This window comes from Larus michahellis, chromosome 14 (genome assembly GCF_964199755.1).
Source record: "Larus michahellis chromosome 14, bLarMic1.1, whole genome shotgun sequence".
NCBI classification, from domain to species: domain Eukaryota; kingdom Metazoa; phylum Chordata; class Aves; order Charadriiformes; family Laridae; genus Larus; species Larus michahellis.
In genome coordinates this window covers 14,772,854-14,797,917 of record NC_133909.1, presented here as the reverse complement: position 1 = coordinate 14,797,917, position 25,064 = coordinate 14,772,854, and the positions used below count along the sequence as shown (strand labels likewise).

Below are 25,064 nucleotides of genomic sequence, written 5' to 3'. Positions count from 1 at the left end.
TAAAGGAATCACTCTAATGACAAACACTCTAGCTCCTTGCTTTCAGCAGCCCCTGCTTCCTGACTTTTATCAGTGGCAAATCTAACATGTGAAGATCAAATTTTTCCAAAGCAACCCCACGTGGTGCCCCAGCAAACACATCATGAGTTCAGGATAAACAGACAGTTATCTGTCTCCCCTCCTAAAAAACAGATGAAGCTTAATGAGCTTGATTAGTCTGAGCATTGAAAGGCAGAAAGTAGTTTTTAAGTGTTCTCTTTGGTGACTTGCTTGAAGACACTCAATGAACGAGGACCAGCGCTGGCAGTAGAGGGTGTGCCTCCTGATCAGGTCCCACTCGCATCCCTTCTGGGCAGGAACTGGTGCAGATTTTCATTGGGCTGATCCAGTGCAATGAGCGTTTTCTTGCCTCAAGAACAAATCTGAGATTTTGTTCTACCAAGCAGCTAGACATTCAGATCTTTAATTCTTCTTTTCAGATAGCATTAGTTTGCAAATCAAGAGGAAGTCTTGCAAACTAAGTTTCTGCTGAGGCTTCCACCTTTTGCTGGCAGTTGCCAGCCAGTCGGAGATCGCTGGAATAGTTCTCCTCTTCTGCAGAAATGAGGAAGTGCCAATATTTGCAGGGATTAGTGAGATTAACTCTTCCCCACCCCAAAGAGCATGGAAGAATTGTTTGAGTTGGATCATCATTCTACCTGTCTTGGCCAGCTCATCACCATCCATCTCTGAGCGACCTGTAGCAGTTTTCTTGATGACCTGGTCCCATGAACTTTGCTGTGCTCCCACCCTCTCTCCCCATGTGACCTTATTCATTCTAGCTCTGTGCTAGTTCAGCAAATCTTTGTAACAACTTAATTCTGCAGCCCTTGAAATCGATAGCCAAGCACCTTCTGACTTGTGTGGGGCACAACATCAGCCTTCGTTTGTTTTGTTGGCATATGTTAATTGTTATTTTGAGATGAGCAGAGTAACCCAGGATGACCTCAGAGGAGATCGGTCCGTCCTGTAGCCTGATCTTTGTCGGGACAGAGCTCTGCTCACCGCACTGAGCTGTGTCCGTGCTCTCCGGGACGGGTCAGTGGACCAGCCATGTCAGCAGCTCTGCCATGACTCGTTACAAACCCGGGAAATCCCCTCTGAAAATGAAATCGGGCAGAGAGCAGCAACTTTTTTGGCGAGTCAGTCAAAGTCAAGGCCAGGCCACGGCGAGCTCTGTGTCCCGGCTCTTTTTCCCAGTCGCCCCAAGTTCCCGGCCCAAGTCGCCAGCGGAGGCAGAGCCGGGCCGACGCCGGGCTCTCTGGCGGGCCGGCAGCCGCCCGGGGAGGGGGGGGGGCCCCGAGGCCTCCGGCAGAGCCAGGGCCGAGCGCAGCCGCCCGGCCCCCGGCGCTCCTTCGGCTCCGGCGGGAGGAGGCGCCCGGGGGAAACGAAACCGGGCGGAGTCGGGGCGCGCCATGGCGGCCGCTGTCGGGCTGGAGCGGCTGCTGGGCGCCGTGGAGCTGAGGTGCACTTGCTGCCTGCAGTTCTTCAGGGACCCGGTGCGGCTCTCGGGCTGCACCCACAGCTTCTGCCGGCCCTGCATCCTCCAGTACCGCGCGGGCAAGCAGCGCGCGGCCTGCCCGCTCTGCCGGGAGGGCTTCGAGCTGAAGGACCTGCGGCCCAACCGGGAGCTGGCCGCTTTGGTGAGCCTCATCCCGCAGGAGGTAAAGGACGAAGAGCTGGAAACCGGGGATGAACTGAAACCCTCCGGAGCCGTTCCCTGCAGCGACCGGAGCTCGGCAGGGCCGCGGCCTGGGCAGAAGGTACGGCCGGAGTCACCCCGTGGCACCCCCGGGACAGCCCGGGGCTCCTTCCCGCAGAACCCTTGGGACAGCCCGGGGCTCCTTCCCGCAGAACCCCCCGGGGCAGCCCGGGGCTCCTTCCGGTGGCACCCCTGGGACAAGTCTTGCCACAATTCTAAATACTTCGCCAGGGTCATGAATGTGGGACATGGCTGGGACTGAGTGAACTTTATCTTTCTTTTTGCCCCCTTTGCATTTCACACACTGATACTGGCATTGTCATAACAATCTCGAGGATGTTGAGCAGATCAGTTCAGGCAAAGCTGTGTTTGGGCTTCATCGGTGGTGTCTGATACATTGAGAACTGCGTAGCTGAATTAGAAGAACGGATAGCTGTACCATTCAGCTGATTATGATGGTAATAACCAAGTGTTCTTTGTGCTGGGTGTTATTTATTGCACCAGCATTGCATTGGAAACTCCTGAAAGGACACATAACATTATTATACAGTGCTGCAGCTCCACCCAGCTGAATGGACAAAATGGGACTGCTTCCTTACCTAGATCTTGCTTGAAATAACTCCCAAACTTGGAGGAGAGGAGAAAAATCTCTTGACCCTCATTATTTTAGCACATACGTATCTAAAAAGTCTTCTTCAGCCTCTGCAGTCGAGCAAAGGGCTGAAGCTCACAATTATATTTGGACATGTAATTGATGACTGTTGCACGTTGACTTCCTTGTGACTATTCCCACTCAGAATTAATTCTGAGGGGTCTTCCATACCCCTCCTCAACCAGCCCACTGCTTAATGAATGTCAGTGATGTAGGGATTTTTACTAGCCTGCTGCTCAACCTAGTCATGCTTTCTTTGAGTGTTCTATAGATAAATGGTCCAATGTGTCTCTTGAAAGGAGGAGGAGATATGGGACATCTCCAAGTAAGAGACCACCCAGCTCTTGAGGAAAGATCTGAGTAAAGCAAAGGTTCACGTTGTACATTCACCGCCTGCAGTTGGCTTCTGTTCCCACTGCCACCTGGGGACGTGACTGACTCCAGCAGAGCCTTCCAGCCCAGAGCAGGGATCTGCCTTTTTGTTTCCTTCTGTTGCTGTCACAACTCTGTTTTTATTGATGAGAAGGAACTATGGCAGCAGCTGTACTAACTCCTGTCTTGGCTGGCACAAAGGCCACCGGAGTTGTGCATTGTTGCCTTTTTCTGCCCACCCCAGGAGTAGCCTGAATGTTTGTAGAGCTCTTGGGTGCAAAATGCAGGTCATCATGAGGGAATACTGATCTTCCTAAGAATTTTGGGGCAGGAGTTAGCAAGGCTCATTGACAGGGCTTTAAACTAGATATGAGTGGAGAAGGGGAGATAACTGGGCCCGTCAGGAATAAACCCAAGGGAGGCATGCCAGGGCTTGAAGGATGGTTGACTAGCGAGGACTCTCACTCTGCCATTTCATTTGAGAGAAGGGACAGACATTTAGAAATCATGGAAGCACCTGAGAGGGGTCTGGTGGGAAATGGGGCCCACACTCACAAAAAGGTGCTGGAGTCATTAGCACATCTGAAGTGCATCTATACCAATGCACGCAGTATGCGCAACAAACAGGGGGAGCTTGAAGCCATGATGCACCAGGGAAACTATGACATAGTGGCTATCACAGAAACGTGGTGGGATGCCTCACATGACTGGAGTGCCACAATCGATGGCTACAAGCTCTTCAGGAGGGACAGACAGGAAAGGAGAGGCGGAGGAGTGGCCCTGTATGGTAGAGAATGCTATGAGAGCTCAGAAATCGAGTATACTGATGATGGGGTGGAGAGTGTTTGGATTAGGTTAAGGGCTGATAAAGCTGATATCGCTGTGGGAGTCTGCTATAGACCCCCCAACCAAAGCAGTGAGGTGGATGAAGCTTTCTATAAGCAGCTGGGGGAAATCTCATGGTCACTTGCCATTGTTCTTGTGGGGGACTTTAACCTCCCGGATATCTGCTGGGAATACAACACAGCTGAGAGGGAACAATCCAGAAGGCTCATGGAATGTGTGGAAGATAACTTCCTCACACAGCTGGTAAGTGAGCCGACCAGGGAAGGTGCCCTCCTGGACCTGCTTCTTGTGAACAGGGAAGAACTTGTAGGGGAAGTAAAGGTTGGTGGCCGTCTAGGGCACAGTGATCATGAGATGATCGAATTTCTGATTCTTGGGGAAACAAGGAGAGGGGTTAGTAAAACTGCCACCTTAGACTTCCGGAGGCCAAACTTTGAACTGTTCAGAAGACTGCTGGACAAAATCCCTTGGGAGGCTGCCCTGAAGGATACAGGAGCCCAGGAAGGCTGGACATACTTCAGGAGAGAAGTCTTAAAGGCACAGGAGGAGGCTGTCCCTGTGTGCCGAAAAACAAGTAGGCAGGGAAGGAGACCGGCCTGGCTAAATAGGGACCTTTGGCTGGACCTCAAGAACAAAAGGAGAGTCTATGACCTCTGGAAGAGGGGGCAGGTCTCTCATGAAGACTATAAGGATATAGTGAAGCTATGCAGGGAGAAAATTAGGAGAGCCAAAGCGCAGCTAGAGCTCAACCTAGCTACAGCTGTTAAGGATAACAAAAAATGTTTCTATAAATTCATTAACAATGAAAGGAGGATTAGGAAAAAATCTCCCTCCCTTATTGGATGCAGAGGGACATAGTCACAAAGGCTGAGGAAAACGCTGAGGTGCTCAGTGCCTTCTTTGCCTCAGTCTTTAGCAGTGGAACGAGCTGTTCCCTGGGCACCCAGCCTCGTGAGCTAGGAGACAGGGAGGGGAAGCTGAACGAGGTCATCGCAATTAAAGAGGAAGTGGTCAGTGACCTGCTACGCCCCTTGGATGCGCACAAGTCTATGGGACCGGATGGGTTACATCCAAGAGTGCTGAAAGAGTCGGCAGACGGGCTCGCCAAGCCACTTTCCATGATCTACCTGAAGTCATGACTAACGGCGGAGGTCCCAATGGACTGGAGGGTAGCAAATGTAGCAGCCATCTACAAAAAAGGCAGAAAGGAGGATCCAGGAAACTATAGACCTGTCAGTCTGACCTCGGTCGCAGGGAAGGTCATGGAGCAGATCATCTTGAGTGCCATTACAAGTCATCTAATGGACAAGCAGGGGATCAGGCCTAGTCAGCATGGGTTTAGGAAAGGCAGTTCCCGCCTGACGGACCTGATCTCCTTCTATGACAAGATGACCGATTATTGGATGAGGGAAAGGCTGTGGACATTGTCTACCTAGACTTTCGAAAAGCATTTGACACTGTCCCCCATAGAATTCTCATGGAAAAACTGGCGGCTCATGGCCTGGATGAGCATACGATCTGCTGGATCAAGCACTGGCTGGATGGGCAGTCCCAAAGAGTGGTGGTCAATGGAGTTAAATCTATCTGGTGGCTGGTCACAAGTGGTGTCCCTCAAGGCTCAGTGTTGGGACCATTTCTGTTTAACGTCTTTATTGATGACCTTGATAAGGACATGGAGTGTATCATCAGCAAGTTTGCAGATGACGTGAAGCTAAGTGGGAGTGTTGATCTGCATGAGGATAGGGAGGATCTACAGAGAGACTTGGATAGATTGGACTGATGGGCCAATGCTAACGGTATGAGCTTCAACAAAGCCAAGTGTCGGGTCCTGCACTTGGGCCACAACAACCCCATGCATCGCTACAGGCTTGGGGAAGTGTGGCTGGAGAGCTGCCTGGCAGAAAAGGACCTGGGGGTTCTAATTGACAAGCGGCTGAACATGAGCCAGCAGTGTGCCCAGGTGGCCAAGAGGGCCAGTGGCATCCTGGCTTGTATTAGAAATAGTGTGACCAGCAGAAGTAGGGAGGTGATTGTCCCCCTGTACTCAGCACTGGTGAGGCCACCCCTGGAGTATTGTGTCCGGTTCTGGGCACCTCAATATGAGAGAGATCTCGAGGTGCTGGAGCGAGTGCAGAGGAGGGCAACGAAGCTGGTGAAGGGCCTGGAGAATAAATCTGATGAGGAGCGATTGAAGGAGCTGGGACTGTTTAGTTTGAGGAAGAGGAGGCTGAGGGGAGACCTCATCACTCTCTACAACTACTTGAAAGGACATTGTAGAGAGGTTGGTGCTGGTCTCTTCTCACAGGTAATTAGCGATAGAACAACAGGGAATGGGTTCAAGCTGCAGCAGGGTAGTAGGTTTAGGCTGGACACTAGGAAGAAATTCTTCACAGAAAGAGTGGTCAGACACTGGAATAGGCTGCCCAGGGAGGTGGTGGAGTCACCATCCCTGGATGTGTTTAAGACTCGTTTAGATGTGGTGTTGGGGGATATGGTGTAAGGGAGAACTTTGTAGAGTGGAGTTGATGGTTGGACTCGATGATCCCAAGGGTCTTTTCCAACCTAAATGATTCTATGATTCTAAGTTGTCAAGGAGAGACTGCTGGCCATAAAATAGTCAAAATCCTTAATATGTCCAAAATCTCATTGCAGGTAATGCAGGAGAGTGTCAAATATATTTTATTCCTTTGATTCGAGGTAGCTGTTTCTGGTCTGCAGGGGTCAGGCAAAGAGCACGTTAGATGGGGCAGTAGGTTCTCATATTCCACACACCTTTTCAACCAACACAGTGAACTCCGTGTTCTCTGCCTTTCAGGAATACACATCTCAGATCAGAAGCCAGATTACTAAAGATTTCTGTTGCATGAAGGAGTATGTTGAAAGACAGGAGAGAAACACACTGATGTTCATTGAACAAGAGCAAAAAGCAGCTCAAGAGAAAACTGAAGAGACTATTCACCAGCTCCGTGGTGAAGCGAACATGCTCACAGACATCAAAGCCCAAACGGTAAGCTATGAAATGAAGCGGCAGAATATGAGTAGAAACTCTTAGGCTCGATGTCTTGGAGAGCTGAAAATGTACAGGGCACTTTTGGGTCCCCACTGCACTCTTCTCTCTAGAGACGATGCTCCAATCCACAGCCATTGCTGTTACCAGGGGAAGCCTGGAGGGAGAAATTCAGAGGGAACAAGTCTTAGCAAAGGCACAGGCTGGGGATGCAAGTCAGAACTGGGTTTGTTCCAAGGTGGTTGGTGAGCTGAAGTGGGGACTGCATTGCTTAAATCCAGTCCTGAGTCAAATCTAAGGTTAAGATAAGATCCTTTATTATCTTTTTATTTTCCAGTATATGTATATACAGATACGTCTGCAAGTTAAAGAACTCACAAAGTTATTAATTATTTTCAAACAACTTCCTTGGGGACAATATGTCAAGGGGTCTCCAATTCTGCAGAGCCTGTTTTGATGTTGAAAACAGCAATGCCAATGATGCAAATTAGCTAGCAGAAATTTGGAGTGGGGCTCCCTGGGTGTGACGGTGCCAGGCGGCAGAAGTGCGCTTCCAGGGCAGGGCACGGGGGCCTGCGTTGGAATTCCCCTGGTGTGACTACGTTCATCTGTCTGATCCAGAGTCCCGTCACAGGCAGTCAAGAGAAACAGGCACTTTTAGAGCACGTCAGTCACCTGGCCTACTTGAGACGCCTACCTGCAAGTGAGATTAATGGCACCTTCAGAACGCCTGCTTCTTTCCACAGACTCTAAAGGCAGACTGAGAGAAAAGTGCAGATGTAGATGTCCACAATTTCTAAATTGAGGCAGATGAGGCTTATCCCTTTGTGGGTATTTTATGCTAGATCTCATACTAATACACTTTAAAACTTCAGTTTTGGGTTCTAAAACAAGAAAAAAGTTTAAAAAGATAAAGTTTGTGTATACATATGGATACATTAACCTGAAGGCTCACAGAAAACTGTCCTCCAAAGGAAGCTCTCAATAGAAAGAATAACATTTTAGAGATCACTGCTGTTTTTCCACTCTGGCTTTATAATGTAATCTATCATGCTAGATGTTTATATCTGCTATTGTTTATATCTTCCCCTTGATTCTCTTACGTCATTATTAGAGTAATTTACCTGAGAGACAGAGGTACAAAGGCTCACCTTCAGCAATGACTAAAATGACACTTGATGAGAAGCTTAACGTTGCCAAAACTGCTGTAGAAGATCTTAAGAGAAAGTTGGAAATTTTACTTCTGGAGTACGCTCAGCAGTTCCCACCAGGTGAGTTTTCCTTGTTTTGAAATCTTTTTCTCAGAGAGAGTGGATCCATCAGGGCCCTGTGTGTGTCCCCCAACTCCCTCCCTTGCATGGGGGGGGGTGGGCTGCTGTGCTTTGGCACTGCTTTGACCCCACAGTAAAGATTTGTATGGAAAAGCCATTCTTAGAAAAGGATGGGTCTGCAGCTTTGGAAAACAACCCAAAAATTTCAGAGAAAATAGGTGTGATTATTATAAAGCCCCTTGCAGTTTTGGAGACAATACGGTTACTTTATACTCCTTGCATGGGAGCCCAAAAGAAAAGAACTGACTGACAAGCAGATCACTAATGGAGAATGAAATATAACCCATTAAATTTTTTTTTTCTAAATAGAGAGTAACGTAACAGCAAAGTCTTTGCTAAGAGCAGACATAAAATTCCCTCCCACCAAAAGCTGTGTTGAAGCAAAGCTTTAGACCTGGTGTGGCCCTTGCTATGGAGTTCTCCTCCTCCCAGCACTGTCCCTCCCCTTTAGAAAGACCTCTGAGAGTTTTTGAGAGAAACTTCAGACTGACCTAAAACCCCACTGCTGCTGAGGGGCAATTCTCCCTTTCCGACCCTTTCCAGTACTACCTGCACCGCTTCTTAAAAACCCCAGATACTTCACCATATTTTTCCTTCAGGTTTTTTCTTGTCTCGATCGTTTCAGCAATTGAGTTTACAGCTTTGCTCTGCCATCGTTTTTACTAGCAAAACTGAGGATTCAGTGGGCAGAGGTGTGGGGCAGGAACTTTTAAGGACGGCCTTCAAGATGAAGCCAACATACTGCGCAACTACACCAGAAAGTGCCTGCAAGTGAGTCTTGCAAATATGCACTACAGTGTCATAGAAAGTTAGAAACAGCCCTTAAAGCTGTAGGGCTGAATGTCAGGCATTTGGTCAGCAATTAGAATAAAAAATTACTTTGTGCTTATGCAATGCACGTGCAAGAAACAGAAGAAACACATGATACTCAGGAAAAAAAAACAAGAACACCAGATAAAAATGGATAAAATGTTTGCCTACACATCTGTTGATAATTTATACAACCAGTAAAGCAACTCTTTGTTTTGTACTTTAACCACTAGCTAGGTTTATTTTGTGTGTGTTTTCCTTTAGAAGCATAACTACTTCCTATTTACACTTTGAAGAAGTGCCTTAAGGCTTTAATTTTTTCACCTTTAGTGCAACCTCCAGACTTGCCTCAGGAGACAAGTGTCTGCTCATTACCTCCGGCATCTGCAGCTAAAAATCCAGAAGCCATGATTTCAAGCCAGCTTTCCCAGTGTAAGTATGCAAGCCAGCGGGACTCTTCAGTCACAATATTCAAGGGACTACGAGACACGGGATTTGCTGAAGAAAACTCTACTTACAAACATCAGCAGGAGATCTGGCTGTTTACCCGAAGTGGAGAAACACAGTGAAGTCACCATGAATTCATCAGTTATTGCAGCATAATGCGATACTATACCTGACTGCACATGCGAGAGAAAAAGGATCAGAAACCTGTTGGGTGGAGGGATAGGAGCCACGCTGTGGCTTGAGCTGGCTGCAGCGTCTGCCTTGGTGTACGGGCAGTTACTGCACCTCACTGACCTTTGCTGTGTGAAGCCGTAATGACTCCATGTATTGTCTGAATTCTGTATCATTTTTACAGAACTATTTTTACAGTCAACACAGAGCACTACAGCTGTAGCTGAAAACATAAAACAAATGTTTTTGCTGATCAAATGTGCAAGAACATGTCCCAGTGAACAGATGACTATGTCAGTTCTATTGAGGGAAGCGTCCCATTTATTATTGGCAAATTTTTTAGTAAGATTGTGGTTAGGAATAAGATCCGTCCTGTAAGGCAGCAAGTACCTTCCCCTTCGCACCGGAGTGCGTGAGTCTGTCATGGCTGTTTCCTCAGTTGTGCCTGTTAAATGTTTCCGTGTGCTCAGGATGCAGTCATTGGTGCTTGGTTGAGGATTTCTGCTGATGTGCAGGATTGAACTTTGGTGAAAGCTTATTGTGTGACTGTTGGTTTTATTTCTGTTTTGAGTAGGGATGCACATCCACTGTTATTTAGGATGCATGTAAATACTGAGGGATCTGTCTTCACGTTGCCTGCAGGTGAGAATGTTTTCCTTTCTCTCTTCTAGGGGCAGCTGATGTGACTTTTGATGTCAGAAGAGTATATGAGCGCTTAGCGATCGCAGCCCAGAACAGGACAGTAACGGTTTCCAGCTCCCCGACTGATTACAAGCCATCGCCCAACAGATTCTGCATCAGCCAAGTGACGTGTTCCCAGAGCTTCTCTGCGGGGTGCCACTACTGGGAAGTAATCACCAACGCCAGCGATGGGTGGGCTGTTGGAGTTGCTCATGAAATTATTGGAAAAAGGGACAAATTAGGAAGAACGGAGCATTCCTGGTGTGTAGAATGGCTAGGTTCCAAAAAGCAGCTGTCAGCATGGCATAGAGATCAAGAAACATTATTATGCAAGGATAAACCCTTGAAGGTTGGAGTTTTGCTGGAGCTACAAAAGAAGACCGTGTCCTTTTATTCCATCACTGACAAAGAAATGCTTTTGCATACCTTTGAAATCAATACCTCACATCCTCTTTACCCTGCTTTCTGGCTATATAGTCTAGAAAGAAATGGATCTTTAACTCTAAGTCACACAAACAGGAGGTAAGGTCTTTTCAGAAAAGTGACAATTTTGGCTGTGACTGCAGAGCTTCTGTACGAGCTTCAGTGTCTCGCACAGGAATTTACCCAGGAGTGTGTAGCAACCCAGGCCTTCCTGGGAATCAGCAGCTGATACTTGGCTCTGCTTTTCTTCCCGCTCTGCTCTGATGTAGCTGAACACTGAACTGCTGTCCCCGAACACCCTGGAAGCACTCTGGACTAGACACGCGTCTGTAAGATGCCAGCGGTGCGTGTGTCAGCTTCTACAAGAGTGGGGGTGGCTCTCTCAACGTTGCCCACAGTTAATGCACAGCTGGTGGCTGCTGCCTCTTGTTAGGGCTGAGGCGTCCCTTCCTGGTGCATCTGGAGCAAGAACAGGGCCAGCACGATGAGCTGCCTGGGCACCTCTAGGTTTGCACGTACAAACTGTGCTGCAGTGCTCAGGAGCAGCAATTGGTTGCGCTTTGATCATAAATCACTGTGCCATGTAAAAGGGAGTGTGTTGTGTCGCTCCTGGTGTTCCTGTGCGTCGGAGGCGCTCACTTGGCAGGCGCAGCACTGCAGCCAGCGCCGTTCCATTACAGCGCTTGAAATCTGCATCGTGGCTCCCAATGGCAGAAAGCTGCGTCACCATCCCGGGGAAGCCCAGAGCAGAACTCCCGCGCAGAGGCGACAGGAGCCCACAAGCCCACTGCCTGCTGTATTTCCCACTGGGCTCTGAGGGGGGAGAGCGGAACTGGGGGCTGTGATTTATCAAGGGGATGCCCCCTCTGTCCCCGTGACTGCTGTTCATGGCCCAGAAAAAAGGGAAAAAAAGCCCCAACAAAAAATAAGGTCAAAGACTTTTTATTAATTAAATAAAAAATCACTTTCTGGAGAGCAGCTGTCCCTGCCCAGCTGCCCGGCTCCTGGGTCTGTCCCGCGGGGGCCTTGGTGTGTGAGGGAGGTGGCAGTCGGACGAGTCGCTCTTGCTCTCCGCTGCCTTGTGCAGCCCGGGCTGGTGCTGTGCTGGCCCTGTCAGGCAGCAGGGGTGGCAGGAGAGAGCAGCGTGAGCTGGGGTGGGGGCAGTGGGGGGGACACGGGTGGGGAAAACCCAGCACCTCGTGGGTGCCCTGCCCTCCCCGCTGCCCCTTCACACCCATGGGATCCTCTCCCCAAGCCAGCCCCGGCCGTACCCTCTTTGTCTGTGAGCACGGGACTGCCCAGCTGCTCCCTGGACATGCAGCCGTCCTTTGCCAACAGGTCCACCACGTTGCACTGGGAATGAGAGAGCGGGCTGGCTGAGCCACAGGGCCGAACTCGGCATCCCTTGGCAACCCTCCCACGGCCAGCTCTCCCTGGGGAAAGTGAGGCACAGATGCCCCCCCCGCCCCCGCAGAGGCTCAGCCTCAGTCACCCCCGCCATATCGCTACCTTTGTCATCCCTACCTTGTTGGGGAGCAGGAGCGGCCGGAGGCGCCGGGGGAGCTGGAGGTCCTGGCGGCGCTGCAGCGGGGTGGTGACAGTGTGGCGGCCCCCGCAGCTCCGCGGCACGGTGGGGTACTTGACCTCGTGGGGCGGCTGCCTGTGGGACAGGGTATGCGGATGCTCAGTGGCTGGCACCATGGTACCCCGTGCTTCAGCCTGCTATGCCAGGGAGGGGGCCAGGGGCTGCTCCCCAGTGGGGTCTGTCCCTCCCGGCTCCCCTCCGCCTGCTGCAGGAGACCCCCCAGCCGTCCTGCTGGATCTGTTCTTTCCTCACAGCCCCCGGGAGCTGGCCGTGGCAGTGTCAGGTCCCTGCACCCCACGCCAAGGACACCAGGAGGCAGGAGCTGGGCTGTCCCGGCTGCAGCACTTGACTTCGGCAACTTGTTTCAGAGAAGGAACTTGACCTCCCTAAGCCCGAGGTCAGGCTGAGACCAGACAACTCATCCCATGTGGCTTCAGCGCCCTTGAGACAGAGACTTGGGCCAGATGGGCAGCGAGGGGGGCTGTAAAACCCCACAGAGGTGGGGTAAGCACAGCTGACCCTCTGCAGCACATCTCTGCTCCCCTGCCCTGCCCAGGTCCGCCCGGACCCCTCCGCCCCCACCTGGGGAAGAGCTCTCCCTCGCCAGGGCCAGGCCACCCTGCACCCCAGTGGGACAGGGATGGGTCCCCGTGTCCCCTGCCTGTGGTCGTGCTGCTGTTCCTGCTCTGGCTTGAGAATGGTACCGGGGTGCTGGGGGAGGCGGGGGGACAGCGGCAGCAGGGATGGGATGGTCACGATGTGCCTGGGGAGGGCAGGAGCCATAGATGGGTGACAGGGCAGTGCCCTGAAGCCCATGGGCTTGTAGCCCACGGCACCCCCCTGCTCCCCGGGGAGGGCTCTGCGTCCCCCTGCTCCCAGGCAGGGCTGCGAGGGGGCTGGGCAGGGTCAGACCCCCAGGCAGACCCCCGAACCCCTGTGCCTGGCACAGCGGGCACTGCCAGCACCCATCGCCCCCCCCTCCCGCCCACAGTGCCGGGTGCTACTCACGGGCCAGGCACCGACATGTGGAGGGGCCGGTCGCAGGAGAGGTAGTGGAAATGGGTCAGCAGCGGGCTGGAGTGGGGAGAAAAGGGCTGGGTGAGCTCCTGGGGGGCACACAGGCAGGCAGCTCGCAGGCAGCAGCGAGGTGTCCCTGAAGCCGCCGCTGTCCCCATTGTACTCACTTCTTAATCCCAGCTGCATCATCAGCCTCTGCCTGTGAGCCCTTCTGGAGCTGCTTCAGGTTGCTCTCCCAGTGCCATCCAGCTGCTTCTGCAGAGCCCCCAGCCCCTGGCGGTCCAGCTGTGGACAGGTGCCCACCCTCAGCCAGCTGCCCCGGGATGGGACATCAGTCCGCGGCTGGGACAGCTGGGAGAGGGATCCTTGGAGGGATGCCAAGCCCTGAAGACGCAAGTTTTGCATGGCAGAGATGAGACACCCCTCACCTTGGAGGCCACCTCTTCACTATGCTGTTGCTGGACCTTCTCCTGGCCCATCTGCCAGCTCAGCATCTCCTCGAGCATCTCAGTCAGCCGCTCCATCCTTGTGTCAAACTCGCTGCGGTTGACTTTGCCAGCCAGGCTGGTTTTGTCTGCTTTCTAGCAAGAGGGAAAGGCAGGAGAGTGGTGAGGAAAGGACGAAGGTAGCCTAGGCAGGGCCAGCTTGTGTTGGGAGGAGAGGGAGAAGTGGCTACGTGGCCCTGCTCGCCCCGTCACCCCCATGGGGCTGGTGCCAGCAGCCAAAGCGACCCGTGGGGAGACAGAGGGACCTGGCAATGGACCTGCAGCCAGTCTGGAAATCTTCCCTCCCCCCGGCAGGTTCTGCCACCAAGCACCCAAGGGACAAGGGGTGATTGTCACCCTGCCTGGGACCCCCTTGGCTGGTGCTGGGGACCCTCGAGGCCATACCACATCGTGTCCCAGCATCAGGTCATTCTTGTCCGCTTTCCCCTTCACCAGCTTCTCCAGGGACTGGAACAGAGCCTTCCAACACAGAAAGCACCCCATGATGCCACGGCACCATCGGAGCTGCCTCCCGGCCAGCTCAGCACCCCCCATCTCCCACCCCTCTTAAAAACCTCCGGGAAAGGGACAAATCCCTTGTGGTGCCCAGGCTCTGCCTGGAGGATGCTCTGACCCCGTGGGGCTTTCAGCCACCTACCTCGGTATCTTGCTGCTGCCGCTGACTGTCACGCAGGAGGTTCCCCATGACGGAGCTGAGCTTTTCGTAGCTCCCTTGCACCTGCACACCTCCCTCTCTTCCTGCTGCAGGGAGGAAGATGACAAGGCGGTGCTGTGCAAGGGGGGACTGGCTGCCCCGTGGGGATAGACCCAGGTTACTTGGCCGGTGGCCAAAGGCTCTCAGTGCCAGCAGGACATTTGCACCAAGGCGTTCATTTCCTTCCGTGCTGCTGACTTGTACAAGCCAGTCTGGGGAGCAGTGAGGGGCTCCCCCATGTTACAGCAAAGCACAACCAGACAGGGGAGTCCCGGCAGCCCCCTCCCAAGCCCCCCATGCTGGCATCTCCCTACCTGGCTCTGCCTCGGCAGCTGCCTCACCACCTTGCCCACCGCCTGCCGGGACATTAGGGAGTCCACCACCTCCTGGAGCTTCTCGTAGCGCTGCAGGAGCTGCCCCACCTGCGCTCCGGTGTCCCCACAGCAGGCAGGGCGTGCTGCCTGCGCCTCTGCCTGCTCCTGTCCTGCATTCTCCATCACCTTGAGCTTGTCCTGCTGCAGGAAGGGGAGAAGGAATCGGCTCTGAGGTGGAATGGATGCAGCCAACAAGCCAAGGCAGCCAGCCAGGGGATGTGGCCAGGAACCCTGCCAGGACTCCCCCACCCAGCTGGCGGGCAGTGGGAGCACTCCCCCTAGACCTCACCTGAGCTTGCATCTGCTCGGCCACCTCTGTCACCAGCTGCTTCAGCGTGGCCTTGGTCATGTCCTGGTGTTCTCCCAGCTCCTTCAGCTCACGCTTTATCTTCTGTAATTCCAGCTCCTTCAGCTCCAACACCTCTTGCTTTAACTCCTGCAGTCCCAGGTCCTTCAGCTCCAGCACCTCTTGCTTTAACTCCTGCAGTCCCAGGTCCTTCAGCTCCAACACCTCTCGCTTTATCTCCTGCAGCATGGACCTGACCAGCAAGATGGGCGCACAGGCAGGCTTAGCCTCATCGGGGCCACTCAGGGGGGAGTCCCTCGCCCCCCAAACTGGGATGGTCCCAGCCACTGGGCTCCCTTGCAGCCCCATGGGGTAGCAAACCCTCTCCCGTCCTTTTACCCCAATTGCAGGGCAATCTGGTCGCTGCCATCTGCTCTCCAGTCCGCTCCAGCCACCCACAACTTTCCAAGGGCATCCTCCAGCTGCCTGATCTGGGAACAGCAGTGGTGGCAGAGTCAGGGCATGACACCCCGTGCTCTCCCTTTGTTGGGGGGCCCTTTGCCTGCCCCCTCCCTCTCCAAATCCCCCCTGGCATCCCTGCAGCCCCCTCAGGCACTGCCCCCGGCTCACCTTCTCCTTCACTTCCTGCAGCTCGCTGGCGAGGCTTTGCTGGGAGGACACCTGACCCCGGAAGGCAATGCCGTTGTCATCTAGAGGGACATGGTCCAAGGGGACATGCTGTCAGTGAGGGGGTCTTGGCCTTGGGGCCAGGCTCTGAGCACGATGAGCACCCAGCCCAGGGTGTTCCCATGCTAAACATCCCCCACCAGCCCCCTCAGGGTTCCTACCTCCCTCTGGGAAGAGCAGGTGCGTCTGCTCATGCTCGGCGTGGTCTGACTTGGTGGCTTCCAGGTGGACCACCTGCTCCTTCGGGTGGCCAAGCTGCCCAGACTGGCGGAGAGCCTCCACCGTCTTCATGCCATGGCCAGAGGCACCGCTGGAGGCTGAGGACCCCCAGGGCATTGCTGGCTCTTGCAAACGGGACATGCCGGAGGATCCTAGCTGCGCCCCTGGGCTGGCAGTCCAGGTGCCAGGGGACCCTGGCTGTTCCTCTTTGGTGGTGGTCTTAATGCCAGGGAATGCTGGCTGCATCCCTGGAGTGGTGATTTGTGCGCTGGGGGACCCTGGCTGCATCCCTGGGGTGGTGCTCTGAGCGCCAGGGGACCCTGGCTGCATCCTGGGGGTTGTGGCGCTGGCTTCATAAATGCTCTTCCCATCTGAAGGAGCACCTGCCGCCTTCTCAGGGCTCACTGGTGCTCTGTGTGTCCCTGCTTGCATCTCCTCGGAGCCAGGCTGCGTCCCTGCAGCCCCGTTGCTTGTGCTGGGCACAGGTTGCGCCCATGGTTCCTCCATCCCCGGCATGAAGCTTGCCCCGTGCTGGGTGTCCACATCCGCCTGGGGGGACTCGGTGGGGGAAGAAAGGCTCCCACTGCCCTCCTGGGAAGAGGAGGCAAAGGGGAGCAGGTTTACAGGCAGCCATGCAGCGGCAAGGACAGACCCCAGGCCCCCCCGCCATGTCCCACTGCCTGTCTCCAAGGCACCGCCTCACGGGGCCAAACTCAAGGACACCACGAGAGCCCCAAGGCAAAGGCTGCCCCCCCCACACAGAGCCCCGGGGCCCACGGCCACAGCCTCCCGGAACCTCCCCAGCTCCCTTAGTGCTTTGCTGGCCTCTGGGCCGGCAGCGTCTGAGCAGTCGAGCCTGGGGAGCGGCAAACCCTCCCTGACTCCCTGGGCCACAGCAGCGAGGCCTTTTGCTCTCCAGCAAGGGCATTCGGTGCTCCAGGCCTGCTGCCCAGACCCGCTTCCCAGCCCAATGGGCTGCGCTGGTGTTTCAGGAGCAGCAGCCCCCGGCGGGATTTGGAAACCATCTCACAGTGCCAAATGCTGGGATCTGCCCCCTCCTCCTCCCCCTTCTGCTTCGCTGCCCACCAGGCGAGCCACCCCCCAGCACCTCCCAGCCCACCATGCTGCACACCTCCGCCGGGACTGGGCTGAGGCTCCGCATTTCCTTCAGGCTTTTCTGGGGAAGGAAAGGATCAAGGGGCAGCCCGGCCATGTAGCTGGGAGGGACGGCACCCTCGGGGACAGGACCCCCCAGCATCACTGCCCAGCACCCACCACCCATGGACCATGCCCCAGCACAGGAGGGATGGTCCCCCCAGGGGAGCTGGGGACACAGCTACCTCCTGTCTCAGTGCAGGATCAAGGACCACCCGCGGCCATACTTCACCATGACACTTCTTGTGATGGAGGCCTGGCAGCTGGCTGGCGGCGTCCTGGAGTTTCCCCTGGAGCAGGGAGAGGACAGGGACACCAGTCTGGCTGTGGGAGCGGATTTAAAAGGAGCATCCCCACATTGCCTTGGGCACAAGAGAGAGGGACACTGGGAACGGCTGTGCCTGGGGGCTGTGGCTGTGTTGCCCAGGGCAGAGCTTTATCTCCCTCCTTCCCAGCTCCCACGTGTCTTTTTTTATGGCTCTTTGGTTCCAAAGTGCCTGAGCATCCCTTTGGTTGATGCCCACAGTTCCTCCTAGACCCAGCCTGACCTGCAGGCAGCGGTGCCTGTTTCTACCCTCCCTGGGGCCGTGCTGGCAGGCAGAGGGTGGGGAGCTCTGGGTGGGGGTGGCTGAGCTGCTCTGCTCCCCTCCTTGGGACATCCTTCCCACTCTGCCCTCCTGGTGCCCTTCCTGCTGGGGGACAGGGAGGGCTGATGGCCACAGGGCAGGAGCTGGGGTGGTGATGGGGAGAGGGGCAGGGAGGGGGCAAGGGCCCAGCTCCCCCTCGGGGCACTGGTGGCAGCTCACCAAGCCGAGTGCCTCCTGCATCGCCCGGAGCTCCTCTTCCAGGTGGGACTGCGCCTCCTTCATTGCACCGATCTCCTCAAGGAGCTCCTCGGAGAGAGCTGTGGCCTGGCAGAAAGGGGTGGTGGGGGTGAGCCCCAGGAGAGGGTCCCTGGGGACCAGGACCATTGCTGCCGCTGTGGCCTGCCCAGAGCCGGGGGACAGTGCCAGGCTGGCAGGGCAGCGCGGGCAGCACGTCCCATCCATCACATCTTCAAGAGCTGAGATGGGGCAGCAGCTCCCCAGAGACCCCCACCCCTGCCCCAGGGGGGCCCATTGCACGGCCCAGCTCAGCAGGGACGCCCCCAGCCCTGCCGCCCCTGCCAGGCTCCCAGTGAGATCACTGCAGCCCATCCAAAGGGCAAAGAGCTGCTGCAGCCCCCTTGAGCACAGCCTGGCCAGGGCAGCAGCACCCACTGCTAACAAAGTGGCCACCATCATCTCCAGCTGCCGGGGAACCCTCCCTGCCGCCATCTCCCGTGGTGTCCCAGCCCTGGCAGGACCTGGCCTGGCAGTGCTGACAGTGGCTCTTTCCTGCACCCTGAGCTTATTTCTCCCCACAGGGGATGCTCTGGCAATGCATGGTCACCAGTGGCTCAGCACCATGCAGGGTGAGGCCCCTCTCCGGTCTCCACCAGTGCTGGCTTTAGCCCGTCGGCAAGCCCAGGGGATTTGCGGTGGGAGATGAGGCCCATGAGGTGCTGATGGAGCCTCTCAGCTGCCCCAGGAGTGGATATGGTACTGGCTGGAGGTCAGGAGCAAGGAAAAGATGGGTTGAAAGGGTGGTGGGGCCGGACCTCCAGGGTGCCGAGCCTCCACACAAGGGAGCCAAGGGCACCAGGGACTCACTGGGTATCGGCCCCACCACGACCAGCTGACAGCAACGTGGGGAAGACCCAGAGCAACCGGAGCAGCATTTCAGCCCCAGCTTTTCCTCCCCAAAACTTCACCCCTTTCCTTCACTGAAGCCCCATGTGCCACCCTCAGCTCAAGCTTACACCAGACCTTGGTCTAAGGGCAGCACAACGGTGGCGTGGACCCCAGAGGATGGGGTGTCTTGCAGGGGAGCACCCCGGGGATCAGCAAGAGCCTCTACCTTGCAGATGCCGCTCTCGTTCGCTTTGATCTTGTCCTTCATCCACCCTACATCGGTGGCCACAGAGGCCAGCTGGGGGCTGCTCGTGCTCTCCTGGAGCAAGTCCTTCCCAGGCAGCCACTCCCCCAGTTCCTGGGGCTGCTGCCCCCTGTCCTGGGCCCTGTCGCCCTCCTTCTCCAGCACAGGGGGTGCCTCTGCAGGCTGGTCCCCCTCCCAGAGCAGGGTCAGGCTGTCCCCCTGCTTCTGGGCAGGCAGGTCCCGCAGGCCCAGGTGCCCGAGCATGGCGAGCAGCAGGCTGCGCAACGCCATGAAGTTGACTGCCCCGAGCTCGGGCGTCCCAATGGCCTCGTCCAGCAGCTGGTACAGGCTGAGCTGGGCCATCGCTGCTGCCCTGCCCAAAGCCATGGAGGCACCTGAGGGGGATGGGAACCTTTCTGCCTGAGGGGGCACCCGGGATGGGTGGAAGGGATGGGCAGTTGAAGCCTTTGTCTTCCTCTTCCTCCTCTTCTTCCTCCTCCTCCTTTGCTGGCTCCTCGAAGCAGAGTGGTCGCACCAGTGGGACGGGTGACAAGGGACAATGCAGCGTCCCCTGTTGCTAGGCGATGCCCCACCCCCCGGAGCCACCTACCAACAGGGACGCTGCATTGTCCATTGTCACCCGTCCCACCTCGGAGTGGACTCCCTAACGGCGAAGGTGGAAGCAGACAAGAACAACCTGATGCTGGGACTCGATGTGGTGGGACCAACCCCATGGGGGTGATGGGGCGAGCAGGGCCACGTAGCCACTTCTCCCTCTCCTCCCAACACGATAATGTTTCTTGATCTCTATGCCATGCTGACAGCTGCTTTTTGGAACCTAGCCATTCTACACACCAGGAATGCTCCGTTCTTCCTAATTTGTCCCTTTTTCCAATAATTTCATGAGCAACTCCAACAGCCCACCCATCGCTGGCGTTGGTGATTACTTCCCAGTAGTGGCACCCCGCAGAGAAGCTCTGGGAACACGTCACTTGGCTGATGCAGAATCTGTTGGGCGATGGCTTGTAATCAGTCGGGGAGCTGGAAACCGTTACTGTCCTGTTCTGGGCTGCGATCGCTAAGCGCTCATATACTCTTCTGACATCAAAAGTCACATCAGCTGCCCCTAGAAGAGAGAAAGGAAAACATTCTCACCTGCAGGCAACGTGAAGACAGATCCCTCAGTATTTACATGCATCCTAAATAACAGTGGATGTGCATCCCTACTCAAAACAGAAATAAAACCAACAGTCACACAATAAGCTTTCACCAAAGTTCAATCCTGCACATCAGCAGAAATCCTCAACCAAGCACCAATGACTGCATCCTGAGCACACGGAAACATTTAACAGGCACAACTGAGGAAACAGCCATGACAGACTCACGCACTCCGGTGCGAAGGGGAAGGTACTTGCTGCCTTACAGGACGGATCTTATTCCTAACCACAATCTTACTAAAAAATTTGCCAATAATAAATGGGACGCTTCCCTCAATAGAACTGACATAGTCATCTGTTCACTGGGACATGTTCTTGCACATTTGATCAGCAAAAACATTTGTTTTATGTTTTCAGCTACAGCTGTAGTGCTCTGTGTTGACTGTAAAAATAGTTCTGTAAAAATGATACAGAATTCAGACAATACATGGAGTCATTACGGCTTCACACAGCAAAGGTCAGCGAGGTGCAGTAACTGCCCGTACACCAAGGCAGACGCTGCAGCCAGCTCAAGCCACAGCGTGGCTCCTATCCCTCCACCCAACAGGTTTCTGATCCTTTTTCTCTCGCATGTGCAGTCAGGTATAGTATCGCATTATGCTGCAATAACTGATGAATTCATGGTGACTTCACTGTGTTTCTCCACTTCGGGTAAACAGCCAGATCTCCTGCTGATGTTTGTAAGTAGAGTTTTCTTCAGCAAATCCCGTGTCTCGTAGTCCCTTGAATATTGTGACTGAAGAGTCCCGCTGGCTTGCATACTTACACTGGGAAAGCTGGCTTGAAATCATGGCTTCTGGATTTTTAGCTGCAGATGCCGGAGGTAATGAGCAGACACTTGTCTCCTGAGGCAAGTCTGGAGGTTGCACTAAAGGTGAAAAAATTAAAGCCTTAAGGCACTTCTTCAAAGTGTAAATAGGAAGTCATAGCTATTAGCGTCAAATTCTGCAACTTTCTATGTTCTGCAAGTCATAAAACCAGATCCTGCAAACCGGGTATCTGTTACAAAATATAGATCCAACATCTAGCACCTCGCTTATTGCAAAATCTCTGGTATTCACCTTTCCACTTTTGTAATAGACACGGGGGGGCGGGAGGGTGGGGAGGAATTGGGGGGCTCTGGACCAGGGCCTTGGGAGTGGAGACTCCCCTAGAAATGCACTGCAGCCATTTTCTACGTTTTATTCTTATTTCTAGGGGGGGGACACACACCCTGCTGGGGAGGGCATCAGCCCATGAGAGCTTCTAGCCAGTCTTTTCTCCCCCCTTTTTGTTTTTTTTTTTAATATGTAACTATCATATATAAATGTATCTAACGTATATAAACCCGGAGAGAAGGAAGGACCAGCTGCAGGCACTGCCGGGCGACGGAGCTCCCCCCAGCATCCCTGCAGCCGGGCAGGGGAGGGACCGGGGGAGAAATGACGAAAAACAAACGGATGGCGGCGGCGGCGGTCGGCACCCCGGATCAGGGCCGCGGGGGCACGGACCTGCTGCAGTGCCCCTTGGCTCTGGGTTTCTTCCCGCACAGCCCGCCACGGCCACCCCTCACCCCGCTCTCTCCCTCCGCGCCCCGGCGGCAGGACTCGCCTCAGGGCGGCGCGCGGCCCGCACCGTCCCGCGCAGGCGCGCGCCGCCGCCGCCGCTTCCGCGCTTGTCCCTCGCGAGCCGCCGTAGGAGGAAGCAGAGCGCGCGGGGGGGCTGCGGCGTGAGGGGCCCGTAGGCCGCGGCGGCTCCGCTTCCCCCTCCGAGCCCAATGTGAGCCGCCCCGCGGCGGGGCCTGCGAGCGCGGCCATGAAGAAGGACGTGAGGATCCTGCTGGTGGGAGAACGTGAGTGCCGGAAGGGCCGGGCCGGCTGCGGGACAGGGCGGGGACCTAGGCTGCGGGGCAGGGCGAGGGGCCCTGGGGTGAGGGAGAGCCGCTGCCGCCGTGCTACTGGCTGTCACATCGCCCTCCTCCCTGCCCGGGCTCCGTCGCCTCGGGGCAGGGAGGCCGGCCCAGAGCGGCCGGGCGAGGAGCGGAGCTCCGGCCCTGCATGGCTGGCGGCAGTCGGGGCCGGGTGCTCCGTGGCCGCTCCGTGCGCGGTGACAGCGGCGAGCGGGAGGCGCTGGTGGGTGCTCGGCCGGGAGCTGGGAGCTCCCTGCTTCTCGCCGTCCCTTGGCGGGATGCTGAGTATGGAAGTGCGTTTGCGGAGTTGGTGTTCTGCTTGGACCTCCCAAGCATGACCGGCATGAAATTCTTGCCCTGTGTTGCCCTGTTTAAACTTTTTTTTTTTTTTGAAGCCTAATTTATATCTTTTCTTACTGGATTTGGAAATCAGTGGCCAGATGTGTTCTGAGTGGTTGTCAGTCAGGTATTATGGACTTGTGGCTAGGACAGGGCCAGGGAGCCAGGTCCCTGCTTCTGCCACTAACTTGCTGTATGACCTTGAATAAACAGCACATACTTATGTGCATGCCAAAGTTACAGTGAGTCTGTGGTTTTTTTATATGTTCCTAAAATCATGTCCTTAAAATACCCAAGTAAGTGACTAGGCTTTCAAAGATACAGCTTCTTACTGATGTAAATAGCAGCAGGGAGGTTCTGTTTTGTTAGTTTGTAAAGTGCACTGAAGTTCCTCACAGGAAAAGAATACAGAGTAATTACCAAGTGTTATTAGTAAAATTACCTAATTATACCAAGAATGTAATGTAGTACTACTGACGAAGCTTTCTGAGACTTGAATGCCTCATACGTATTTATAGTACAGTTTATGCATTATTTTATAGTGTGGCTTGGCTCTGTCTATACTGCCTGGAAAGATGTCTGTGACTTCTTTATCGAGGAATCTTCAGGGTGATGGTACTGTGCAGAAAGAGTTAACTCATTAAGCTTGTATTTGTCTAGTTTTACAAGACTGTGTCTTGTAAATACAACATATTTGTGCATTTAAATACACAGGTGAATTCCTCTTCAGAATGTATGCCTAATTTACCTTACTTTCTTTAGCAATGGTGGGTTCTCAATGGGCTCTGTTACAGTGGTTTAAGTACAGGTGTAACAGGTGCTTTGATTTGGCAGTTAGGTTCACAGTGTGTCCAACTGAAAATTTCAAAGATACAGGTCTCTTAAATATAGCAACGTATGGTACATGGCACACGTCGGAGGCTGTGAGCATCTTTATATTACATTTTTGATGGAATTGTAACAAATAGAAGGGAGAAATTTGTTTTACAAATCAATAAAACTTGTCAGTTATACAGTACTGTTTTGTATACATGTGTTTTATATATGTCAGTCTGAAACCACAAGTTATTCTAGACCATGTTAATACTTGTTAGATGATAACAGCAGACTGTCAGGTTCAGACTCTGAAATACCACGTAAAGGCCTTTTGTTGTAAGCCTCTTCTAAAACACAGCCTTTTTCATCCCCAGTGGTCTACATTTTAGATTTAAGGTTGTTTTAGTCCTAGTATTCACAGTGCAAACATAGATTTTTAATAGCCGATAACTTTCAGAATATATTCGGTGTGTTATTTTATGCAGCATGACCTAAAATACTTACATAGGAGAAAAAGACAAGTTAATTATCACAAAGTGCTGTGCTGTTTTCTTCATGCTAGTCACCCGATATTGTTTAGGCTGTTGTTTCTAAGACTATAAAAAGAATTGGAAAGGCAAATGGTTGACCTAGATTCAAGCAAAATAAACCAAATCTCTATACTTGAACCTATGTATTTTCATAAAAACCACTCTAGAACACTAGGAGGTGTATCAGAAGCTTTTCACTACTAAGCATTTTTACTAACCAGCAGTTCATAATATTCTATTTTCAGTCATAGAAAATTAATGAAATGAATTTCTATACCTGCAAAGCCAACGTGTTTTGCCACTGTTTCAAATTAAAGCTGACTTGGGTCAGATGCAAAACACATAGCACCATTTTCAGTAATTATCTAATATTTTTTCTTGACTATTAGGAAAGTATCTTTTTTCCTATGGATATAGGAGAGCTTTTAAAGTTCTTCCGATTCTGTCAGGATAAAACTTAAAATGTAGTTTATGCAGGACGACACCTAGCAGTGTAAATTATGGTTTTAGCTCATATGAGTATCTTTGATGAAAACACAACTATATTGTTGTTCCAAAACCTGCATCTTACTGCTCTCCAGCTAATGCCACTGGGGAAAACTTACAACTGTTCTCCCTAAGGAAAACAAAAGTCTTCCTCCCTAGGGTAACTTTTTCTTTGCTTTTCATAATTGTGTAATAACAACTCTTTAACTTACCATGATGAAGAGAAGCTTTTATTTCTGGATGTTAGAAGGCCCTTTGTTACTATGCCAAAAATAGACTTGGATAAACTGAATGTACTTTGACTAGATCATCAGTTCAGTAATACCAGTTGTACAGTTTCATCTCTTCTTCCTCCCGTATACAGAATTATATACAACTAAATAGACAAATGTAAATGAAGTAGTATCAGCAAAACAATTTCTGTCAATTGTTGACATATTGTTTTCAGTAGGAATAGTGCTGCAGGCTCTGACTGCGAGCCCTGTCGTGGTTGGTAAAACATGCGTGGTAGTGAAGATACTATACGTCCAGGGTGAAAGAGTTTTTTGCTTGAATTGAGGCCTGTCAGAAATGTACAATCCCAGGTAATATTTGAATCTGAACGTTTTGTTTTTTAAGAAACGTCTCGAAAACAAATAACGCAGGAATAGGCTTTCAAGGCTTTCAAAGGAACGGGAAGTTGACAGATGAAGATTTTTAGAGAGAAGGGAACCCTGAGAAAAGTTACCAACTCTTAATTTTAAGTGGTCACATTAAAGATTCTCAAAACCAAGCAATCCAACTGTGATATCAGAAGTATGAACTTTGCAGGTAAATGGAGCCATTTAT

General features: G+C 53.2%; 3 protein-coding genes across 10 annotated transcripts in view; 2 read left to right on the top strand and 1 right to left on the bottom strand.

The window, feature by feature from the left end:
• Positions 1-1,337: 1,337 nt before the first annotated feature.
• RNF135 (ring finger protein 135) lies at positions 1,338-11,477 on the top strand. Its single transcript, XM_074607485.1, has 5 exons — positions 1,338-1,802; positions 6,427-6,618; positions 7,733-7,889; positions 9,090-9,191; positions 10,049-11,477. Exons 1-5 carry the CDS (start codon positions 1,455-1,457, stop codon positions 10,582-10,584), a joined length of 1,335 nt encoding a protein of 444 aa, XP_074463586.1. The 5' UTR covers positions 1,338-1,454; the 3' UTR covers positions 10,585-11,477.
• On the bottom strand, positions 11,478-19,911 carry LOC141751110 (uncharacterized). Its single transcript, XM_074607408.1, has 17 exons — positions 19,908-19,911; positions 17,811-17,915; positions 17,190-17,294; positions 16,982-17,026; positions 15,792-16,440; positions 15,574-15,653; positions 15,343-15,434; positions 14,947-15,196; positions 14,598-14,798; positions 14,227-14,330; positions 13,974-14,048; positions 13,512-13,664; positions 13,251-13,368; positions 13,075-13,140; positions 12,006-12,141; positions 11,753-11,834; positions 11,478-11,591 (listed from the first exon to the last, which is right to left on the bottom strand). Exons 2-11 carry the CDS (start codon positions 17,871-17,873, stop codon positions 14,018-14,020), a joined length of 1,620 nt encoding a protein of 539 aa, XP_074463509.1. The 5' UTR covers positions 17,874-17,915; positions 19,908-19,911; the 3' UTR covers positions 11,478-11,591; positions 11,753-11,834; positions 12,006-12,141; positions 13,075-13,140; positions 13,251-13,368; positions 13,512-13,664; positions 13,974-14,017.
• A 1,692-nt stretch (positions 19,912-21,603) lies between these two features.
• Positions 21,604-25,064, top strand: part of RHOT1 (ras homolog family member T1) — a 28,852-nt gene continuing 25,391 nt past the window's right edge. For 5 of the 8 annotated variants that reach the window (XM_074608054.1, XM_074608060.1, XM_074608059.1 and 2 more), the window contains exon 1: positions 21,837-22,008. In XM_074608054.1, the coding sequence (XP_074464155.1) occupies positions 21,972-22,008 (37 nt within the window). In that variant the 5' untranslated portion in view covers positions 21,837-21,971. Of the gene's footprint in view, positions 22,009-25,064 lie in introns of all 8 variants that reach the window. The other 3 variants (XM_074608057.1, XM_074608055.1, XM_074608061.1) reach the window with 2 other exon arrangements.